The 17,325-nt window shown below is 36.5% G+C and overlaps 3 protein-coding genes across 4 annotated transcripts; 2 read left to right on the forward strand and 1 right to left on the reverse strand.

The window, feature by feature from the left end:
* Positions 1-384: 384 nt before the first annotated feature.
* LOC135582816 (uncharacterized) lies at positions 385-9,608 on the forward strand. 2 transcript variants are annotated; one of them, XM_065162679.1, is made up of 9 exons: positions 399-517; positions 984-1,068; positions 3,610-3,691; positions 3,812-3,879; positions 4,827-4,924; positions 5,468-5,604; positions 6,197-6,264; positions 8,655-8,718; positions 9,310-9,608. In XM_065162679.1, the coding sequence occupies exons 2-9, from the start codon at positions 1,025-1,027 to the stop codon at positions 9,325-9,327; spliced, it is 579 nt and encodes a 192-aa protein (XP_065018751.1). In that variant the 5' UTR covers positions 399-517; positions 984-1,024; the 3' UTR covers positions 9,328-9,608. The 2 variants fall into 2 exon arrangements, with proteins under 2 accessions (XP_065018752.1, XP_065018751.1); XM_065162680.1 differs by lacking the exon at positions 984-1,068 and having other exon boundaries at positions 385-517.
* Positions 9,609-10,459: 851 nt separating this feature from the next.
* On the forward strand, positions 10,460-13,770 carry LOC135644778 (large ribosomal subunit protein eL18x-like). The gene is made up of 5 exons (XM_065162678.1): positions 10,460-10,593; positions 10,685-10,774; positions 10,882-11,010; positions 11,100-11,282; positions 13,453-13,770. The coding sequence occupies exons 1-5, from the start codon at positions 10,483-10,485 to the stop codon at positions 13,609-13,611; spliced, it is 672 nt and encodes a 223-aa protein (XP_065018750.1). The 5' UTR covers positions 10,460-10,482; the 3' UTR covers positions 13,612-13,770.
* Positions 13,771-14,211: 441 nt separating this feature from the next.
* On the reverse strand, positions 14,212-17,325 carry LOC135644777 (uncharacterized). The gene is made up of 4 exons (XM_065162677.1): positions 16,976-17,325; positions 16,704-16,886; positions 15,288-15,529; positions 14,212-14,601 (listed from the first exon to the last, which is right to left on the reverse strand). The coding sequence occupies exons 1-4, from the start codon at positions 17,261-17,263 to the stop codon at positions 14,355-14,357; spliced, it is 960 nt and encodes a 319-aa protein (XP_065018749.1). The 5' UTR covers positions 17,264-17,325; the 3' UTR covers positions 14,212-14,354.

A 17,325-nucleotide genomic window follows, 5' to 3' on the forward strand; every position in this document is an offset into this window, starting at 1 on the left:
GCTGCTTGAGTGAAAGTGAAAGGCCCTAAAAGGAAGGGACCCCTCGATGGTGCCATTGTGATGGAACGTGTAACCACTGATTTGAATTGATTTCTCCTCTATTGGCATTAATGTTAAATGCCATATGTGTGATTTCGAGCAATAATTTTAATGACATTTGTAATTTTTTAGTTAACAAGTAATATCAGCTCCTCCCAAAAAAATAATTTTAATGCCGTTTCTGTTACATATAAATGCCATTAAAAAAAATCTAGTTTATAACGACCCGTTACATTTCGTTATGTAACAGTTATGCACAACCGCAACATTATTTGTTCGTTATATACCGGACGTTATGTTTTTATTATGACGCCCGTTATCTTTTAGCGTTCGACTCACGTGCGCTTCCCGTCCCGATCCGCTTCATCTCCAAGCGACGCCTTCCTCTCTCCGATCCGACGTCCCCTTCCTCTCGTTCGTCGCAATCCGTTGCTCCTCGCTCGATCTCTCTCCCCTTCTTCTACACTATGTTCAAAAAGTGAGCCGTCTCTCTAGACCTAAATATTAATTCACCTAAACTTTTTTTTACCTTTTCTTTGTGAATCTTTCTTTTGAGTTTCGGATTAGGTATTGTTATGTCGATTTATGTTTCGATCGATATGGTGTGGGTTTTGTTTCTCTTGGCGCCATGAATGCGTGTGATTTTAGGGTTTCACTCACCGACCTCTGAGTTCAATTGTTTCTTGTGCTGGGGTTTGTTTCAAATGCCTCTTTTAGTCGTTCTAAGGGGGTTTCGTGGGTCGTTGTTAGCTTATCATTTGCACATATAGATTCACAGGCTGTATGATCGGTTTATTTGACTACTTACTACAAGATTCATTTTCTAAAAGGTCTGTTGATCGACTGATGATCCTACGACGTGATGTTGATTTTCTTTTGGTATTATCTGCTGTCGGTAATATTTGTGTTATTGTGAGATTTTTTTGATTTTGGGGGAGGTGAAGAAGGATCAGTTGGAGATGAATGGATAACATTGCGACTGGTAATGCATAAAGGGAGTGTAAATGCTGCTGTGAAGCTCCGAAGCAGGTTATGGCAACGTAAATAATTGTTTTATTTGTAGCCCTAGTATAATGATTAATCATATAAGCAGCTGATAATTACAGCTAGATAGGAAAGTCATTGTGCAAGTAAGAAAAGAGGAAGCTACCCTATCTTGGTCATATTTCCGTTGAAATGTTGATTGTAAAAGAATGGGAAGAATAAATGAAAAAGGGGATGAAAATGGAAAGTTTGATGTGAGATCAGGATCCCTGTGTTTGATGCTTAAGAACCTAAATGAATCCGCATATTATCTTTACTGTAGTCGCTCTCTCTCTCTCTCTCTCTCTCTCTGACATTCTCAAATCCTATAGAAAAGAATAATGTTTTTGCTCTTAATACTCTTCTCCTAGATCAGACTTTCACTGCTTATACCAGGTGAAGTTCTCTTTTGCTAAGCATCATGCTTGTGTAATAGATGGACTGTATGTGTATTGATATACAATTTTGAATCCAAGTACTATCCGATATCTGAATCCAGATCCTGCTTTTCTAGGTCTTTTATGAATTCTTTTATACTTTTGATTTAACAGATTCACATTTGCACTGCATCTGAACTTGGGTCCAGTTAATATCTGTTTCTAAATATTTGAATCCAGCTCTATCTGGTTTAGGCCAGACATTATCCAATCTGTTTCGCTTAAGCAAATTATTGATGTTTTATACTACACTCCTTTTCCATTTCTTTTTTCTTTTCCTTCTGATCATTTTCTTCTCTTTTCCTTTTTGGGGGCTGATGGGGAATTACCACTATAGGTGTTCTGAAGTTCTGTTTTTATGTTTTTGCTTTGGTGTAGGAGGTTTAATTGGTAGATAGTATATAGAAGAGCTACTTGATGATTTAGTAGATAAATTTGGCTGGTGAATTGTTTTATATTGATGAATTACTTATGCCATTCTCCACATGTGAATGTTCTTTTGTGTTTCCTCTGGTCTATGAAAAGGATCCTTATCTTTGAGATGCAAAATTTAGTCACACCTTATTTTTCCTTTGTATAGCTATCATATTTTATACAATCTATGAGAAAATATTCGTGATTTTGTAAAAAGGATAAAAGTAATCAATAATGGTTAGTAGAGATTATATCATTGCCTTCATACATCATGGTATCTGCATAGCCATCTAGGGGATCATATCTCTATTAATATGAGATGGTTGATGCCATAATCACCTAGGAAATAGGACATTATATATCATGATGCAGGCTCATATATGTGATGCGCCGCTTAGATTGATTTGTAATGCATAGGTGAAGATTTGAAGCATTATTTTATATCGTGATATCGCTTAGTTCACTTGCTACCATGTTCAAAATTTCAGTCACCAAAGCTGTACTGGTCCCAAACTGATATAGGTATGGTACATACTAGCATGTGACATATGGTATGCTAGCATATTGATTGGCACTAAGAAGGGAGTAGGAGGAGGAGACCCGGAGTATATGAGGAGGAAAAGGAGGTTGAGGAGGAAGAGAAGAAGAAGAAGAAAAGGAGAAGGAGAAGAAGAGCCGGAGTAGAGGAGGAGGAGATTATGAAGAAAAGGTAGAGAAGAGTAGGAGGAGGAGGAGCAAGAGGACGTTGAGGAGGGAGAGGAGGAGAAGAAGAAAAGGAGGAGGAGAGAAGAAGACAAAGAAAAGGAGGAGGAGGACGAGGAGGTTGATGAGGAAGAGGAGGAGATTAAGAAGAAGAGGAGGTGCAAACTAAGAGGAGGAAGAGGAAGAGTAAGTATCGCGTGGGTCATTGGGCAAGTGATGGCAGGTGACGAGCGAAGGCAGCGGCACTAGGCAAAACCCCTTTTCAGTTAAGGTAGAAAGAAAGTGGGAGTTTTGAAAACTCTAAACCCTAAAATCTAAAAAAATAAATTCAAACTGGGCATACCACCTAATTTATGCAGGCTTCCAGGCAGTAACCTGCAAACTGGACAAGACTGTAAAACCCTTGGTCCGCGTGTGGTTCAGCCTCAGATTGATAAATGCAATCTAATACATACTTATCCAAGCAGTATTTTGAGCCATGCTTGTTACATAAGTAAGATATCTTGTCATAGTGAATATCAACCATGCATTTAGTTGGGTCAAAAAAGATTATGGTAGAAGAGTTGAAATCTATGAAATCATTGATATTTAAATAGTTTCGTGCTATCTTATATTGAGTTTCTTTTGAATGGAACGTATAACATTCCATTGAAAGGATCGTTTAACTATGTCTGTAATTGAATTGCACATTTCAAAAGCTTCCTATTGCATTTATCATTTCTTGGAATGCACTTGTATCTCAGTTGCAGAAAAGTATTTAAAGAGTCCTAACGTATGTTTTGCAGAAAAGTAATTTCTCTTTATAATTTGTTGGAGGTTAAGTTTGAACGAAAGGTCCATGATCATCATTTTACTAAACATATGTTTTGGGCGTTTAATGTGAATGAAATTTGATTCTTGTCTTCAACTAAAAGAGTTGATTTTTACCTTGGTTTAGAAATTCATGTTTCTTGAGTCATATATTTCTGAAAATTGTACTAGTATTTTTTTGAAGATTCTCCCTGGAGGATATATCTGCACAAAACCAAGTGAAGGCATCCGTACAACGGAAGATTCGTCAAAGCATTGCTGATGAGGTCTGCATTCAATGAAGACTCAATTCTTCTCCAATGTGTTCCTTTTACTGCAATGCAACTCTTACACACCTCCTTGTTCCTTTGCATAATTATATCTGATATTATCACTCCATCTTACAGTACCCTGGTCTTGAACCTTTATTAGACGACATACTCCCTAAAAAGGCGCCTCTGATTGTTACAAAATGGTTAGTATAGCATTTTCACTTACATCTTTTAGAACTTAGTCATGTCAAGCAAAAAAAGCATTTTATGGATCTGCATGTTACTATACCGTAGCATTTATATTATGTGAATCACTAATAGGTTACAAGTAATCTCTTCTATTCCTCTTGGCATTATACTATTTTTGGGAAATATAATTTTTTAGTGGTTGTTTAAGGTATTATTTTGAAATTTTCATTATTATATTTTTTTCTGTAGTTTGAATCTTTGATTTTGCAGTTTCTTTGGACCAATCACCCATTCTTTTGTTCTGACCACCCAAATTGATCAACGTTGATTTAGAATGCATTCCTGATACTTCTTTTTTTCAAACAGCAGATGTTGTTTCCTATTTCGATTTGTAAAAACTAGAATTTTAATTAGAAATTTTGCATAAACAACTCAATCTGGTTAAATTTGTGCTGTTGTTTTATTAGATATTTCTAATAGTTAAAATTTTAGTATCAAATGTCTTTTTAATAAATTTGTTGGTGTTTTTATTTAATTAAGGGATGTACTTCCTTTTGTAGAGCATACAAACTTCAGTTTAGTGATAAGATCTACAAGTATTCCTGGTTTGTGTAAGAAATAACCTAACAGTGTCATAGAGACTTCTTGTTTGATGTGCATATTGGATTTTTTTTGTAACCTAATATTTGTGTTGATTATGTAGCATTCAGCAAACTTACGTGTTCAATGTTATAGAGACTCTTTCTTTGGATTTTGTTCTCTTACACTTTTCAACCTCTGTATATTGGAAGTTTGAGGCACTGAACATCCTTCAAATGATTTACTTATTTGAACAAATTTATAATTTTTTTGTTTAAGTATGCATGATATCGCTGGTTGCCAGTGATTAGGAATTGTCTAAAATAAACTCAAGTATACAAGTGGATGCCTAATTAACATTATTTTTATTCTCTTTATCTAGTCAAAATCATCTGAATCTTGTGGTGGTGAATAATGTGCCACTTTTTTTCAACATTCGTGATGGACCTTATATGCCAACGCTGAGGCTTCTTCATCAATGTAATGTGTCACTTCTACTCTTTTTCTTTCCAGAGTAACTAAATTTTGGTCCTCAAATTTGCTATTGGAAAATTGTTGTTTATTGTGTGAATTTCTTGCTCAGATTCTCATCGAGTTTTGATAGAACATAAGTCTATTTGAGGTCCTTATAACTTCGATCTTGTCAGATTTGACTAGTCAGATACCCATTTGTAATTGATATTTGTTATATTACCAACAATCTCACAGTTTGTAGCATGGACACTTTAAATGCTGTCAGATGCTTCAGAATGTATAAGGACAAGTGTATCATCTACACTTATTTGTATTAATATATGATAAATCCATATGACTTCACAGTAAATTCGAGACTTCGTATCAGCTCCGTGAGTTTTCTAGACAAGCACTAGCAATATCTAGTTATATTGGACTTTTGGCTTACTACACATAGGGCCCAACCATGTGGGATTAACTGCATGGATCATCTCCTGCTATTTGTCTTCATGAAATGATAAAGAGCATTTTTATCATTTTCTTCTTTTGCTCTTCAACTTTCTGTTTCAGATCCAGATATAATGAAGAAGTTTCAAGTAGACAGAGGTGCTATCAAGTTTGTCCTATCAGGTGCAAACATAATGTGTCCTGGTCTCACATCCCCTGGCGGTACATTGGATGAGGAAGTGTTGGAGGAAACACCTGTGGTACAGTCTCATCCTGCTTGTATAAATATATTCATCAGAGAACTTAATTCAGTTGATTATTCAGAGTCCTGACCAACAAGTATGGACTTGTCAAACCTAGTAGACCCAGCATTAGGATGACCCGAGGAGCAGCTATATTTGCATAAAAAAATATTTTGAACAGATTCTGCTACTCGTCGTGGAAACCCTGTTATTATAAATTAATAAATTATTATATACCAACAGTAACATATTATTGTGGTGTATGATGTCACTATGCCTCAAGTCTGTGTTAGATAGATCTGGACATGCGACCTTTCTACATATGCTTGCATTCCTTGACTGTGAGGTACTAGATTAATAAAGCTGCACTTAGTGGGTACTCTGCTAACAATTGGAAAAAGTAAAATTCGATATGCAGGAACTTAGAGTTAAAATATCAGTAAAAAATAACTTATATCACATGTACTCTTTGTGCAGTGAATCAGAGAGTCAGTATTTGAAAAATAATAGTTCAGATTACTTGTAGTTTTTTGTGATCTGACTTCTCTGCAAGGTAGATCGTGGCTTGTGTTAATCGTGATAATAAGAGGTTTATGTTTTCCCTTTTCAGGCCATAATGGCTGAAGGAAAGCAACATGCATTGGCTATTGGGTATACAAAACTATCAGCAAAAGACATGTAAGTTTTTCTTACTCAATTGTTTTATGTAGCTCATATGTTCACCTTTTTTATCCTTCTCATTTTAAGACCAGTGGACTAACTGGTAAAATCATGTCTTATTCTAAACTGGATTGATTTAACAATTTTAAAAATTTATCTACAGATATCAAAGATTTAGGTTCATAATTAAAAAAATTATACTTGAATAACGGAAAAATGACAGATCTATGGTGGATTTGCATGGATCTATCGGATACGTGGAACTATCAGATATGCAAGGTTCTGTACTGATCATAGGTGGACTTGCACCATCTTGTCCAGATCTATGCTGATATAGCTTAGATTCGAATAATCTACACAGAATATGCATAGATCTGTCCTTAGAGAAATAATGTATGCTTAAAACAAAAATTTTAGCCTTAATTTGAGCAAAAACCCTTCTTAAGCAAGAAATTGAAGTTGTAAATATAAGGATATGATTGGTACTCAGTTTTATTGGGAGAAAAGCTAAGATTGTTCTCCAGAAATCCACTCCATAGCAGGAGAGAAATCTCCAAATCCAATTTATCTGGGAAATTTGGTGGAAAAAGGGAGCACTTGAGAGAAGAAATTAAATAACATTTGAAGTCGGAAGGAGTTGAAAGTGTGGAGGAAAGCGGATTTTGGGTAAGAGAGGAAAAATTTTTGGGTTGGGTATTGGTTTCTCCTTGGTACAACTCGGTACTAGTAAATATACTAGGCAGTATGCTCAGCACAGTAACTGTAATGGTAACATACCAGGTGAAATTTTATAGTTCACATGCTGGCTCATGGTCAAACTGGTAAATACCTGTTGTACGGATCGGTCCAACCAAAACCTTAAACAATGTGTATAATATTACTCCGAAATAAGCAAGTGTTATTATCTATTACAACCTATATCTTGTTGGATTACCATAACTTTTTTGTGTTACTGACTTCTGTACCAAAGGCAACCACTTGGGCACTCTTCAGTTTAGCACAATACGATTATGGTAAATAGTCAGACATTAGTGGTTGGAATTTTATTATGTAGCTAATATAGGTAATACGGAATCTCATCATAAAATGGTAGGCCACACACACTAAGCTGAGATGTTTTGGGCTGATCTTGGCCCAGACATCTGTGGCCCAGTATTTTTTGCAAAAAGATATTCATTGTTCCTTGTGTTGGTCCAGGCAGGTAGTAGACATACCCTATATTATTGTTTTTCCCCCTCTTGTCTGTAGCTGTTAATTGTAGTGCTAAAAGCTACATGGAAAACCACAACCTTGAAACTGCAAAATTCTCATCTCATCAAGTCAGTATTTCTTCTTTAACTGTGAACATATGATCAAACTAGAGGGGTAAATTTGGAATTTGAAAGATCTGCTTCGCATCTTAAAGGTGCTTTAGTCACTTCTCTGGTCTCTATATAGATGGTTGAAACCATTCAACTTAGACTTGTGTTATAGGACACATTTTCCTAGATGACAAGGAAGTGATCGGTTTCCACATTTTTTAGTGAATACTCGCTACTTCACGTCATGTCTTTTAAATGCATCAAAGGCAGCATATCGTGTTTGTTATATGCTAAGTTCTTATTTTCTTTCATCAATTAACCTGTGCTCTTTTCTTAAAGAAAAGGTAAATCTGCTTCCGTCCTTTGATGGACTTACATGACTAGAAGGGCACTAGCAGCAATATTCAGTTAGTAGATACCAATCATTTCAGAGTTGTGCTCAGGGTCGCTAATACAAATTTAGATGGAAGGGAAGTAGTTGCATATTCATGGAGAGTCCAAAATTGTGGACGGTATCATCAGTATGTTCTTTACATTTTTTAGAACTTTTGCTCCTTCATATTCTACAGTTCAGAAAGTGCAGTAGTACCAGTGCTTATTTAAAAAGGTAGAAAGCAACTTCCTTCGAGATATGGCTAATGCCATTAGTATGCATTTAGATGGAAGGAAGCAGTGGCAATATTCATAGAAGAAGGTTAATACTTTAGAGTTGCCGACAAGATCATCAATATGTCTGTCTTCTGAAGGGTATAAATGAATTTTTGCATCTTCATATTCCAATGGAAGGTGTCATCAAGGATCTTTCAGTATATCAATGTCTTTTGGCATATTGTAGAATGGAAATAAATTACCTCAACTTTGATTCAACCTATCAATGCTTTTATTAGTTTATTATAGCATGCATAATTACTTAGATTTCCTGCAAAGTATGGTGACTTTGGTCGGCATTCATTGGCACCACACCGGTGCAATTTTAATTGTTTCTTCATAAAGGTGCGATAAAATAGTGGCTAAAGCAGCCAAAGCCTCATTTTTGTAACCTATGGTCATGTTTTTATTTTGTTAAAATATGCTAAATTTAGAATGTGATTATTGTTCTTGACGCAGAAAGACTATCAACAAGGGAATTGGAGTTGATAATATGCACTATCTGAATGATGGTCTTTGGAAGGTATATTTCTTCTTTCCTTTCTTTCTTGAAATAAAAAAGATTTCTGTAAATATTTTTTTTTTCTTCTCTTCAAGATATATTCTTTTTCACGTTCTGTTTTTTCACATAAATGTATGAGATACATATTTTCACTTTCCAGCCTATATTATATATAGTATGTCAGTCATCAGTGAAAACTCCACAAATTAAGTTTGTGCATACAAACTGCAGCCATAGTAATAAGAAGAAAGTTGAGATCTGGTCAACCTCGAGAAAACCTATGAACCAAATAACTAGTTGATTCATCTGTGTTACTATGCTAGTATTCACTCATGTAGATAGAGCTGATGAATCAGCATCAGCCCTGATTACCTAATCCGATGAGTGTTCAATTTATCTCGTTAAGTACAAACCTCCTATGATATTCGGAAGGCAGCTGAAGAAATAAAACATGCAGAACAATGATGCTTTTAGTGATGATTTTATGATGTGCATTCAATTAATTTATTCAGATTTTGAATACTAGATGTTCAATTTCTTTTTACAAACATTGATGACTTTTTTTTTTGTGATTTTTAAGATTCTCATATGTGAAATTTGTTTGTGTTACAGATGGAACGGTTGGAGTGAGTGGAATAATTTAATAAGTATAAAGTCCCAAGCGTTTGCAGGCAAATCCTTGGAAGGGATGCATACCACCTTTTTCCCAGCAGTCAATTATGATGTATGAAATCACACTTATATATTAATGGACTATGATCGTGCCATTTTTTGTGAGATTGATTTTAGACTTTTATCATCACTATTACTCAGCAAAAGATTTTTATTTTTAGACTTTTGTGATTTGAAGGAGTGACAGAAAAAGTTAATTTGGCCGTTAAAATAGATTTGGTAATTGAATGTTTGTGCAATTTTTTTTGCTTGTTACACTAAAACAGTGAACATGTATAGAGTAGAATATAAGAGTGTTAAACTAGTTGTAAGCTCACATCAAACCATAGATTAGTTTATTTGCACGGGCAAAAGCCACAAAAAGATATGTTGGTAGGTAAATGGTGAAAGTATAGACGTATATAGTAACTTGTAAGAGAAATCACCTCTTTTTTTAGATGTTCTTTATTCTTTAAGAAAGACAAGAAAACTTCTTGATCTCATTCTTTTTGTTGTTTGTGTAAGCATATGTCAAACTTCAGTTTTCTTGCGTTGCCACTAGAAGGAAAAGAAATATGTCAAACTTCAGTTTGTGTAAGCATATGTCAAACTCCAGTCAATCTATATATATATATATATATATTCTGTTTCCTATACAGAGACGAAAAAAAAAGAAATTTTACTTAACTGCGAATTCTATTTGCGGCACGTAATCTTGTATAATTCTAGAGGGCAAATTGAGCTTATGGAATCATAAGATGCACAAAAAAGGTTTTAGCTGAATAGAGATGGAATAAAGTCGATGAAGAAGGATCTCATCCCATCCTCGAATCTACTGCGCCCCATTCTTTCTTCCCTTGCCTCCTGCCAAACTATATTATACTTCTAAAAGTATATAATATTTTATTATTATAAATCTAATCAAAATTAAAAAAAAACATATATTATTTTTATTAAAAAAATCAAATACAATTGTTATTTAGGAGAAATGTGAGGGGCGTTCTCGGAATTCTAAGTATAACAGCAGGTTGATCCTCACGCCCCATCATGTTCAACCATCCAACGGTTGAGATCTCACCATCGAAATCCAATGCTCAAGATTTGACAATAAGTTTCCCCTGGTAACCCAAATCAATGGTGCTGTATAAATACCCTCGAAGCATTTCCACCCCCTGGGAATCAGAGCGCCAAAACCCTAGAACCGAAGCGCCGCTAGGAGGAGCCGAGGAACAGCGAGGGGCAATGGTGATCGCATCTCGAACACTCTTTCTCGATTCTTAGCCCTGGTTCTCCCCTGTGCTCTCATTCGGGATTCTCTCTCCTTGGTCCATTTCAGGGTATCGATATCGTCGCCGGCGGCCGGAGCAAGAAGGCGAGGCGCACTGCCCCGAGGTCCGACGATGTCTACCTCAAACTTCTCGTCAAGGTTAAACTGGCTTGCACTCGTTGATTTCGGTTTTTCTGAGCGCTCTCTCACTGGCTCTCACATCAGATCTGACGACGGATTCGTTTCTGTTCTCTCTGTTGGATCAGCTCTATAGGTTCTTGGTGCGGAGGACGGGGAGCAAGTTCAATGCGGTGATACTTAAGAGGCTTTTTATGAGCAAGATCAACAGGCCCCCGATCTCCCTCAAGAGGCTCATCACTTTCATGAATGGGAAGGTTGGACCTTTCATTGCCTCTAGTTCTTCTCTGTAGAGATTCCGAGATTCGTGACTTGCAATCGTCCTGATTGATTTGATCTCGACCAGGATAATAAGATTGCTGTGATCGTTGGGACCGTGACCGACGATAAGAGAGTTTACGAGGTTCCGGCGCTCAAGGTGACGGCTCTGAGGTTTACGGAGACAGCGAGGGCTAGGATTCTCAAGGCTGGTGGGGAATGCTTGACTTTTGATCAGCTTGCTCTTCGGGCGCCTCTTGGGCAGAACACGGTATACTTTTTCCTTACTTCTGTTTTCTTCTGTCTTGTTTTTATCGCCATATTATAAGCCTATTCTCTTACTATTTCCATTCTGTGAAGTTAGAGGAGTGGTTTTGATGATTTTAGATATGCTACATAGTTGCAAATGAACTGGTCCCTGGTGAGTTGCTGAAGAAACTAAATTGTAGTCCGGAAAAATCTATAGAAATGTTCGAGACTTACCTTTGATTAATTTACTTACATGTACACTCGTAATTGTTAATTTACTTCTGATTCCCTAGATGTTTTTCGATTGAAGGAACTTTATTATGTCTATATCAGATGCTCGTGTGGTCCCTCTTATTATTCTTGTTTTCTCTCTTTTCTCTTTCTGATCTCTCCACTCACAAATTGTTTGTATTTTCTTGGTGAAGAAAATAATATACCCTGAATTGGTTGTTTTTTATATTTTGGTCATCCATTTTCTTATTCCTTTTTTTCCTAAAATTAAAAAAAGCTTTATTTCTACCCTTGTACAAGCCGTGTTTTGTTTGATTATATGAGATTGACTCCCTAATTGACGATTCTTGAAGCTTGTTCCTCACAAGTGATGCTTATTGCTGTGTGAGACTTCATATCTGATTGGACAGCCCGCACATTTAGATCAGATGGTTGTATTTATAATTAGTTGAGTGTTGTATGCTGAACCAATGAGAACTTCTGTGGAAATACAAAGTGGCTCATGTAATGAAGAAGAGTGTGACTGTTGTTGGGATGCCTTGATCCATTTTACAGCTATAATGCCATGTAACAGAACCTTCAGAATCTTGCAGTAAATTTGTCCTCCTTTCTCCTGATTTTTTCTCTTGATTGCAGATCCAGCTACTTCTTAGCAGAGTGAGGATAACTTCTAAATTGCAACTCAAATTATGCATTTCTTCGTTTTCTATCTTCTCTTGATTTCTTACAGTATTCATCCCACTATATTATTGTATTTATTTTTGATGCGCTCTTATGATGTTTATCAATTTGATGGTCACTTATTTCTTTGATTGATCTGTGAAATTTAAGGCCATCCTTATTTGGGTATAGAAGCCAATTTAATGATTATTGTAAAACAGGTGCATAGCTAAGGTGATTTTCATGTAGAGATATTAGATAGCCGGTAGTGGGTGATCAGGTGAAGCTGATCACTAATGTAATACCATAGCACACACTATCAAAAAATGTTTAGCAATTTATATAATGGACTTCCAAACACTAGATGTTCATCAAGTGTTTATTAGACTAGTTTATGAAGTTGAGCCATACTATATCAAATATCAAAATGTAACATGATGTGATAAGTGTATTAAGTTAATGTGCTACAAAATATCTAAATATTGAAACATAATATAGTCATACACAGCCCAGATAAAATCAAAATAACAAGATATAATAAAGAGAGAGATGATTAATGAGAACTGGATATTGGTTATCTCATTTGTCATGTTCTGCAACAGGAGCGAGAAATTGAGATATAGGGTTCAATAGAGGCAGGAAGATAGAATGAGAGAGAAAATTGAGATAGAAAGATCAGAGGGGTACAGTATGGGTGGTTGGAGTATAAGTGATGAGTGTACAAACAATCATAATTGGCTAGGTAGAACACTGTGGATGTTTTGGAGATGTTTTTGTTTCTAAATTTTTATTGAAATGAGCTTTTGCTGACTAAAGCTTTCAATAATGTGATTGTTATTGGCAAAATACACAAAAAAAAAGAAACATGCTGGTTCTTATTTTTTAATATCTGTTTAGAAAATAAAATTGATTGTAAGGATGGCTTTAGTTTTAGGTTTTCTTTTATACCCTGTCCACTAGCGTATTTTTCACATGATTATGTTATCCTGCTAGCAGGTAGAATGGTTCTGAATTAGTGCATTAAATTCTTAATGACAAACTAAAGATATTATATGACTGTCTTGATGTGTATGCAGACAGTTTCTCATTTATGCTACATTTTAAAATTCTATTATCTTCTAGTGTGTTTTTTGAACTTTGTCTACATAGCTATAATTTTTTTGGATTTACGATGACTTGCCTCGATTGAATTTGTTAATTTTATCTCAGCATTCTGCAAAATTTCTTGCCTTTGCCTTAATTGTGTAAATCCTTTTGATTTACTATGACAGTTTCTCATGTATGCTTAATTTAACAAACAGGTACTCCTTAGGGGTCCAAAGAATGCCAGGGAAGCTGTGAAGCACTTTGGTAAAGCACCTGGTGTTCCACATAGCAACACCAAGCCTTATGTCCGATCCAAGGGAAGGAAATTTGAAAGGGCTAGAGGAAGGAGGAACAGCAGGGGTTTTAGGGTTTAAGCCGCCTCATATCATATTCTAATTACTTTATGAGAACTAAATGGTACTGTTGTGGCATTAAGGATTTCCTGTTATCGTTGCTGTTTTGCTTTTGTTTCGATTTTGTCAAGGAAACAAGGATTGTTTAGTTCATTTGAGAATTTTATTTTTAATTTGACATGCCTGAGTTTAATCTCTTTGTTGCCAAAGCTCTGATCGGAAAACAAGCATAAACAAAGGTTAATGCAACGATGTCACTATGGGAGCCATCGGCAACATTCTTAAGGGTCTCCTTCTCTTGAAGACAACAAAGGCATCAACGATGACAAACCAAGTGAGTCAAGGAGGAGGACAATAAAGGCAGAGCGACGAGATGGAGGCGACCATCGCAACGACCGACCATATCTACCCAAATGAGGTATTTAGGATATTAAAAAAAATTACACCAAATGATAAAATTAAAAGCTGAGAGTACTTTCCGGAAAAAACCCCAAAAAAATATTTTTTTTTTCTGAAAAATCTCCTAAATTACAAGTCAGATGTCAAAAAGCGAGCTACTTACAATGACAAACATTCCCGATGCCAACAATAACAACTACTCAGTGCAGAGGAAACTCTTGGTATTGGAAACACTGGCTAAGCAAAATTTATATAATCATTGCATAAGTTATACTTTCTAATTTAAACACCACGAGAGCATTTATTTATGATACTAAAGTTAAAGAGCTTGTCAACAGAGGTGCAGAAAGTATTTATACGAAGGACTAGAACTTCTTAATGAACTCGTATATGTGATCAGAAATATCATGGGCCCTCTCCTGGTTGATGAAGTGGCCTACTCCTTCCATCACAACCACATCTTGAAGAAATGGAACCAGTTTCTTGAAACCACCCTTGTGTATGTAGTCTTGGACACCTGGCGAATGGTATGTCAAGTCAAGATCCCCAACAATAAACTTCACAGGTACCTTTATTTGGGCCCCAGTCCAAGGTGCTGTGAGCTCCCAGTTCCTATAATCATTTTTATAATAAGTAAATGAACAGAGAAATACAAAGATGAAACTTGTGTGTTGACTTGCAAAATTGAATATTTGGTCAATGAAGTTTCATGATCCTGCTGAATTCTATAATCATGAGATCCTCTTTAACATTATATATTAGAATACTTGGAACTATTTTGATCTTGCATTTTTTTTTTTTACATCTTTCTGATATAATTCATAATATTTCTGGTAGACAATAAAATTCTCTAATTTAAAAAAAAACAAGGACAAAAGACTTCGACATACGAGGCAATCGTAAAAGGTATAAAGTCAGATGGAACACAAAATGTTTAGCAACCATTAGACCACTTGGTTTTCACTCGAACAATCCATCCTGTATGCTTGAACATCTTTGATACTCAACAAAAATTACTAATTGTTCATTTGTAGGTCTCACAGAATGCAGATAGATAACTGAAAATGCTTATATTTATCCAATTAATCATGAACTTGAGATTTTCAAATCTAAACCAAATATATCATCATTAGAAATAAAATTAATGAATCTTTTCTGGTTTATTTAACCATGGAAGATGCTAATCTTGATTAAGTAGTTAGATCAAAGGCAACAGCTAAATAAATTAATCTATAATGCAAGTAAAATAGCTCATATAAATAATCAATGCTTAGCAAGATACATCTAAATAAACTTACAAGTCCAAGCACCGATAGTAATTCAATCCTCCAGTAAAGCCTGACTTCTCAAATTTGCTAGCAAAATAGTTTATATCTTCTTCTGACAACCATGTAGGCAAGGCAATAGGAGTTTCAAGAGTACCATCAAATCCTTTCTCCTTAGGTACAATAATAGGTTCTGGCTTGCGATATGTTAAGAACTTTTTAATCAACAAACTAGTCTCAATCTGTGCAAATTCAGCTTCTGTTGCCCCATGTTCCTAATACATCATCATGAAAGTATAATGTAAGAGATGAAGAACAAGATTAAGAAATAGAACTGATGCATTCTCACTCTTTCGAGTAAGAAGTTACATCACCTAACTATAATTTAGACGCATGAACTGTCTAGTTATGGAACTATGCTAGAAATGACACCCACAATCCCGAGCTACAACTAGGGATGGCGATGTGTTGGTTTCTGATTGTTCTCGGTTGAGATTTATGGAGAATATAACTCTGTACACAAAATCTGAACCTAACTCACCAATAAATGTGTAAGCCAGCCCAACTCAAATTACTTGTTTGATATATGTCTCAGCAAATGCATAATGTGGTTAAGCATTTTTTAACCAGCTTTTCAGAAATTTCCTAGGATTTAAGAGGAATGGTAACTTGTCCTATATATAGCAAATAACTCAAGTTATTTGTCACCAAATTGGGTAGATTGAATTGATGCAACAAACGGGTAACAATAACGATGGGGGAAGCCATCCATCTTTATATCATCATTGCCTATAGGTTTAGGAATCATCCATGTATAAAAGAAACAACACTAAGATGTGTTCTGAATTTTGCGACATTAATATACTTTAGTTTTTGCTTATCCCAAATCTGACTCTTCGTTGCTAGACAGCAAAAAAATACATATCAAAGTTTTCTTAGGGCTAGAACCATTGGAATTAAACTTACTAAACCATTTGAAAAATAAAGAAGAAATTTTCATAAAAACAATAGGGTATTAAAAACCAATAAAAATATCAATAATCCTGGTTTGAGTTTCAAAAAAATTTCGTGCTTATAACTTATTTATCTTTGATCATACAAAACATGCAATCTCCAGTATGTAAGAAAAATCATGGATTCATAGCACCCCTAACATATCTAAGAGTAGGGAGAGGCGGGTCGGGGGAGTGGAGTTCACGTGATCTCCACTGCTTGTCCAATCGCCAAAGTGGTGGCCGAGATGGGTAAAACGTGAAACTGGCAGGTCCCAATGTTAGGACATATATACCAAGTTTCAAGATTACTAAACCTCCATCACAACTCAGTGCAGGATTAGGTGAAAACCACCAAGCCGATCAGTAAAGGAGTTGATCCAACATTAATTGCGACCGAATCTTGAATGGTCATTTGATCAAACAGGTACCGGGCAGGACACAATAAATTAGCTACCTGGAAGCGGCACATATAGTGGTCGTCCCCAAAGATGGCCCTCAACGAGTCCAACGTCCTGCGGTGAGGGTTCCGAGGGCTAAACGGCACGCTCAAGTTCACCAGCGCCTTCACCTTGTCCGGCCGCAACATGCAGAGCCACCACGCCACGGCCGCGCCCCAATCGTGCCCCACCACAAACACCTGTGCCAATCAGTCCTCCAAATCACGATATAGGTACACATATAGGAATCGGAAAGGGAATCATCATCGCCATCTGGGAAGCAGGTTACTTGGTCCTGGCCGAGGGCGTGGATGAGGGCGACGAGGTCGCCGACGAGGTGGAGTATGGTGTAGGCGGAGGCGGAGGGAGGGGCGTCGGAGTCGCCGTAGCCGCGGAGGTCGGGGGCGACGGCGCGGTAGCCGCGGGCGGCGAGGGAGGCGATCTGGTGGCGCCAGGAATACCAGAGCTCGGGGAAGCCGTGGACGAAGAGGACGACGGGGCCGTCGCCCTTCTCGGCCACGTGCATGTTGATGCCGTTCACGTGCAGCTTCCGGTGGCTGATCCCTTCCATTCCCATCTCCCTCCCCCTCTCTCGCAAGCTCTTTTGGTGAGACACAAAAGAAAAATGAAGAAAGAGTC

This window comes from Musa acuminata, chromosome BXJ3-8, assembly GCF_036884655.1.
Source record: "Musa acuminata AAA Group cultivar baxijiao chromosome BXJ3-8, Cavendish_Baxijiao_AAA, whole genome shotgun sequence".
Classification (NCBI taxonomy): Eukaryota; Viridiplantae; Streptophyta; class Magnoliopsida; order Zingiberales; family Musaceae; genus Musa; species Musa acuminata.

What these genes read in the sequence shown, in the direction of transcription:
- LOC135644777 (XM_065162677.1), bottom strand. Translation starts at nt 17,263, where the DNA reads ATGGGAATGGAAGGGATCAGCCACCGGAAGCTGCACGTGAACGGCATC. An exon ending in ACGCCCTCGGCCAGGACCAA is followed by an intron (nt 16,887 to 16,975) that starts GTAACCTGCTTC and finishes TGATTGGCACAG; the next exon opens with GTGTTTGTGGTGGGGCACGA. An exon ending in TACTATCGGTGCTTGGACTT is followed by an intron (nt 14,602 to 15,287) that starts GTAAGTTTATTT and finishes AAATGATTATAG; the next exon opens with GAACTGGGAGCTCACAGCAC.
- LOC135582816 (XM_065162679.1), top strand. Translation starts at nt 1,025, where the DNA reads ATGCATAAAGGGAGTGTAAATGCTGCTGTGAAGCTCCGAAGCAG. An exon ending in GCTGTGAAGCTCCGAAGCAG is followed by an intron (nt 1,069 to 3,609) that starts GTTATGGCAACG and finishes ATTTTTTTGAAG; the next exon opens with ATTCTCCCTGGAGGATATAT. An exon ending in AAACTATCAGCAAAAGACAT is followed by an intron (nt 6,265 to 8,654) that starts GTAAGTTTTTCT and finishes TTCTTGACGCAG; the next exon opens with AAAGACTATCAACAAGGGAA.
- LOC135644778 (XM_065162678.1), top strand. Translation starts at nt 10,483, where the DNA reads ATGGTGCTGTATAAATACCCTCGAAGCATTTCCACCCCCTGGGAATCA. An exon ending in AGGAACAGCGAGGGGCAATG is followed by an intron (nt 10,594 to 10,684) that starts GTGATCGCATCT and finishes GGTCCATTTCAG; the next exon opens with GGTATCGATATCGTCGCCGG. An exon ending in CGCCTCTTGGGCAGAACACG is followed by an intron (nt 11,283 to 13,452) that starts GTATACTTTTTC and finishes TTTAACAAACAG; the next exon opens with GTACTCCTTAGGGGTCCAAA.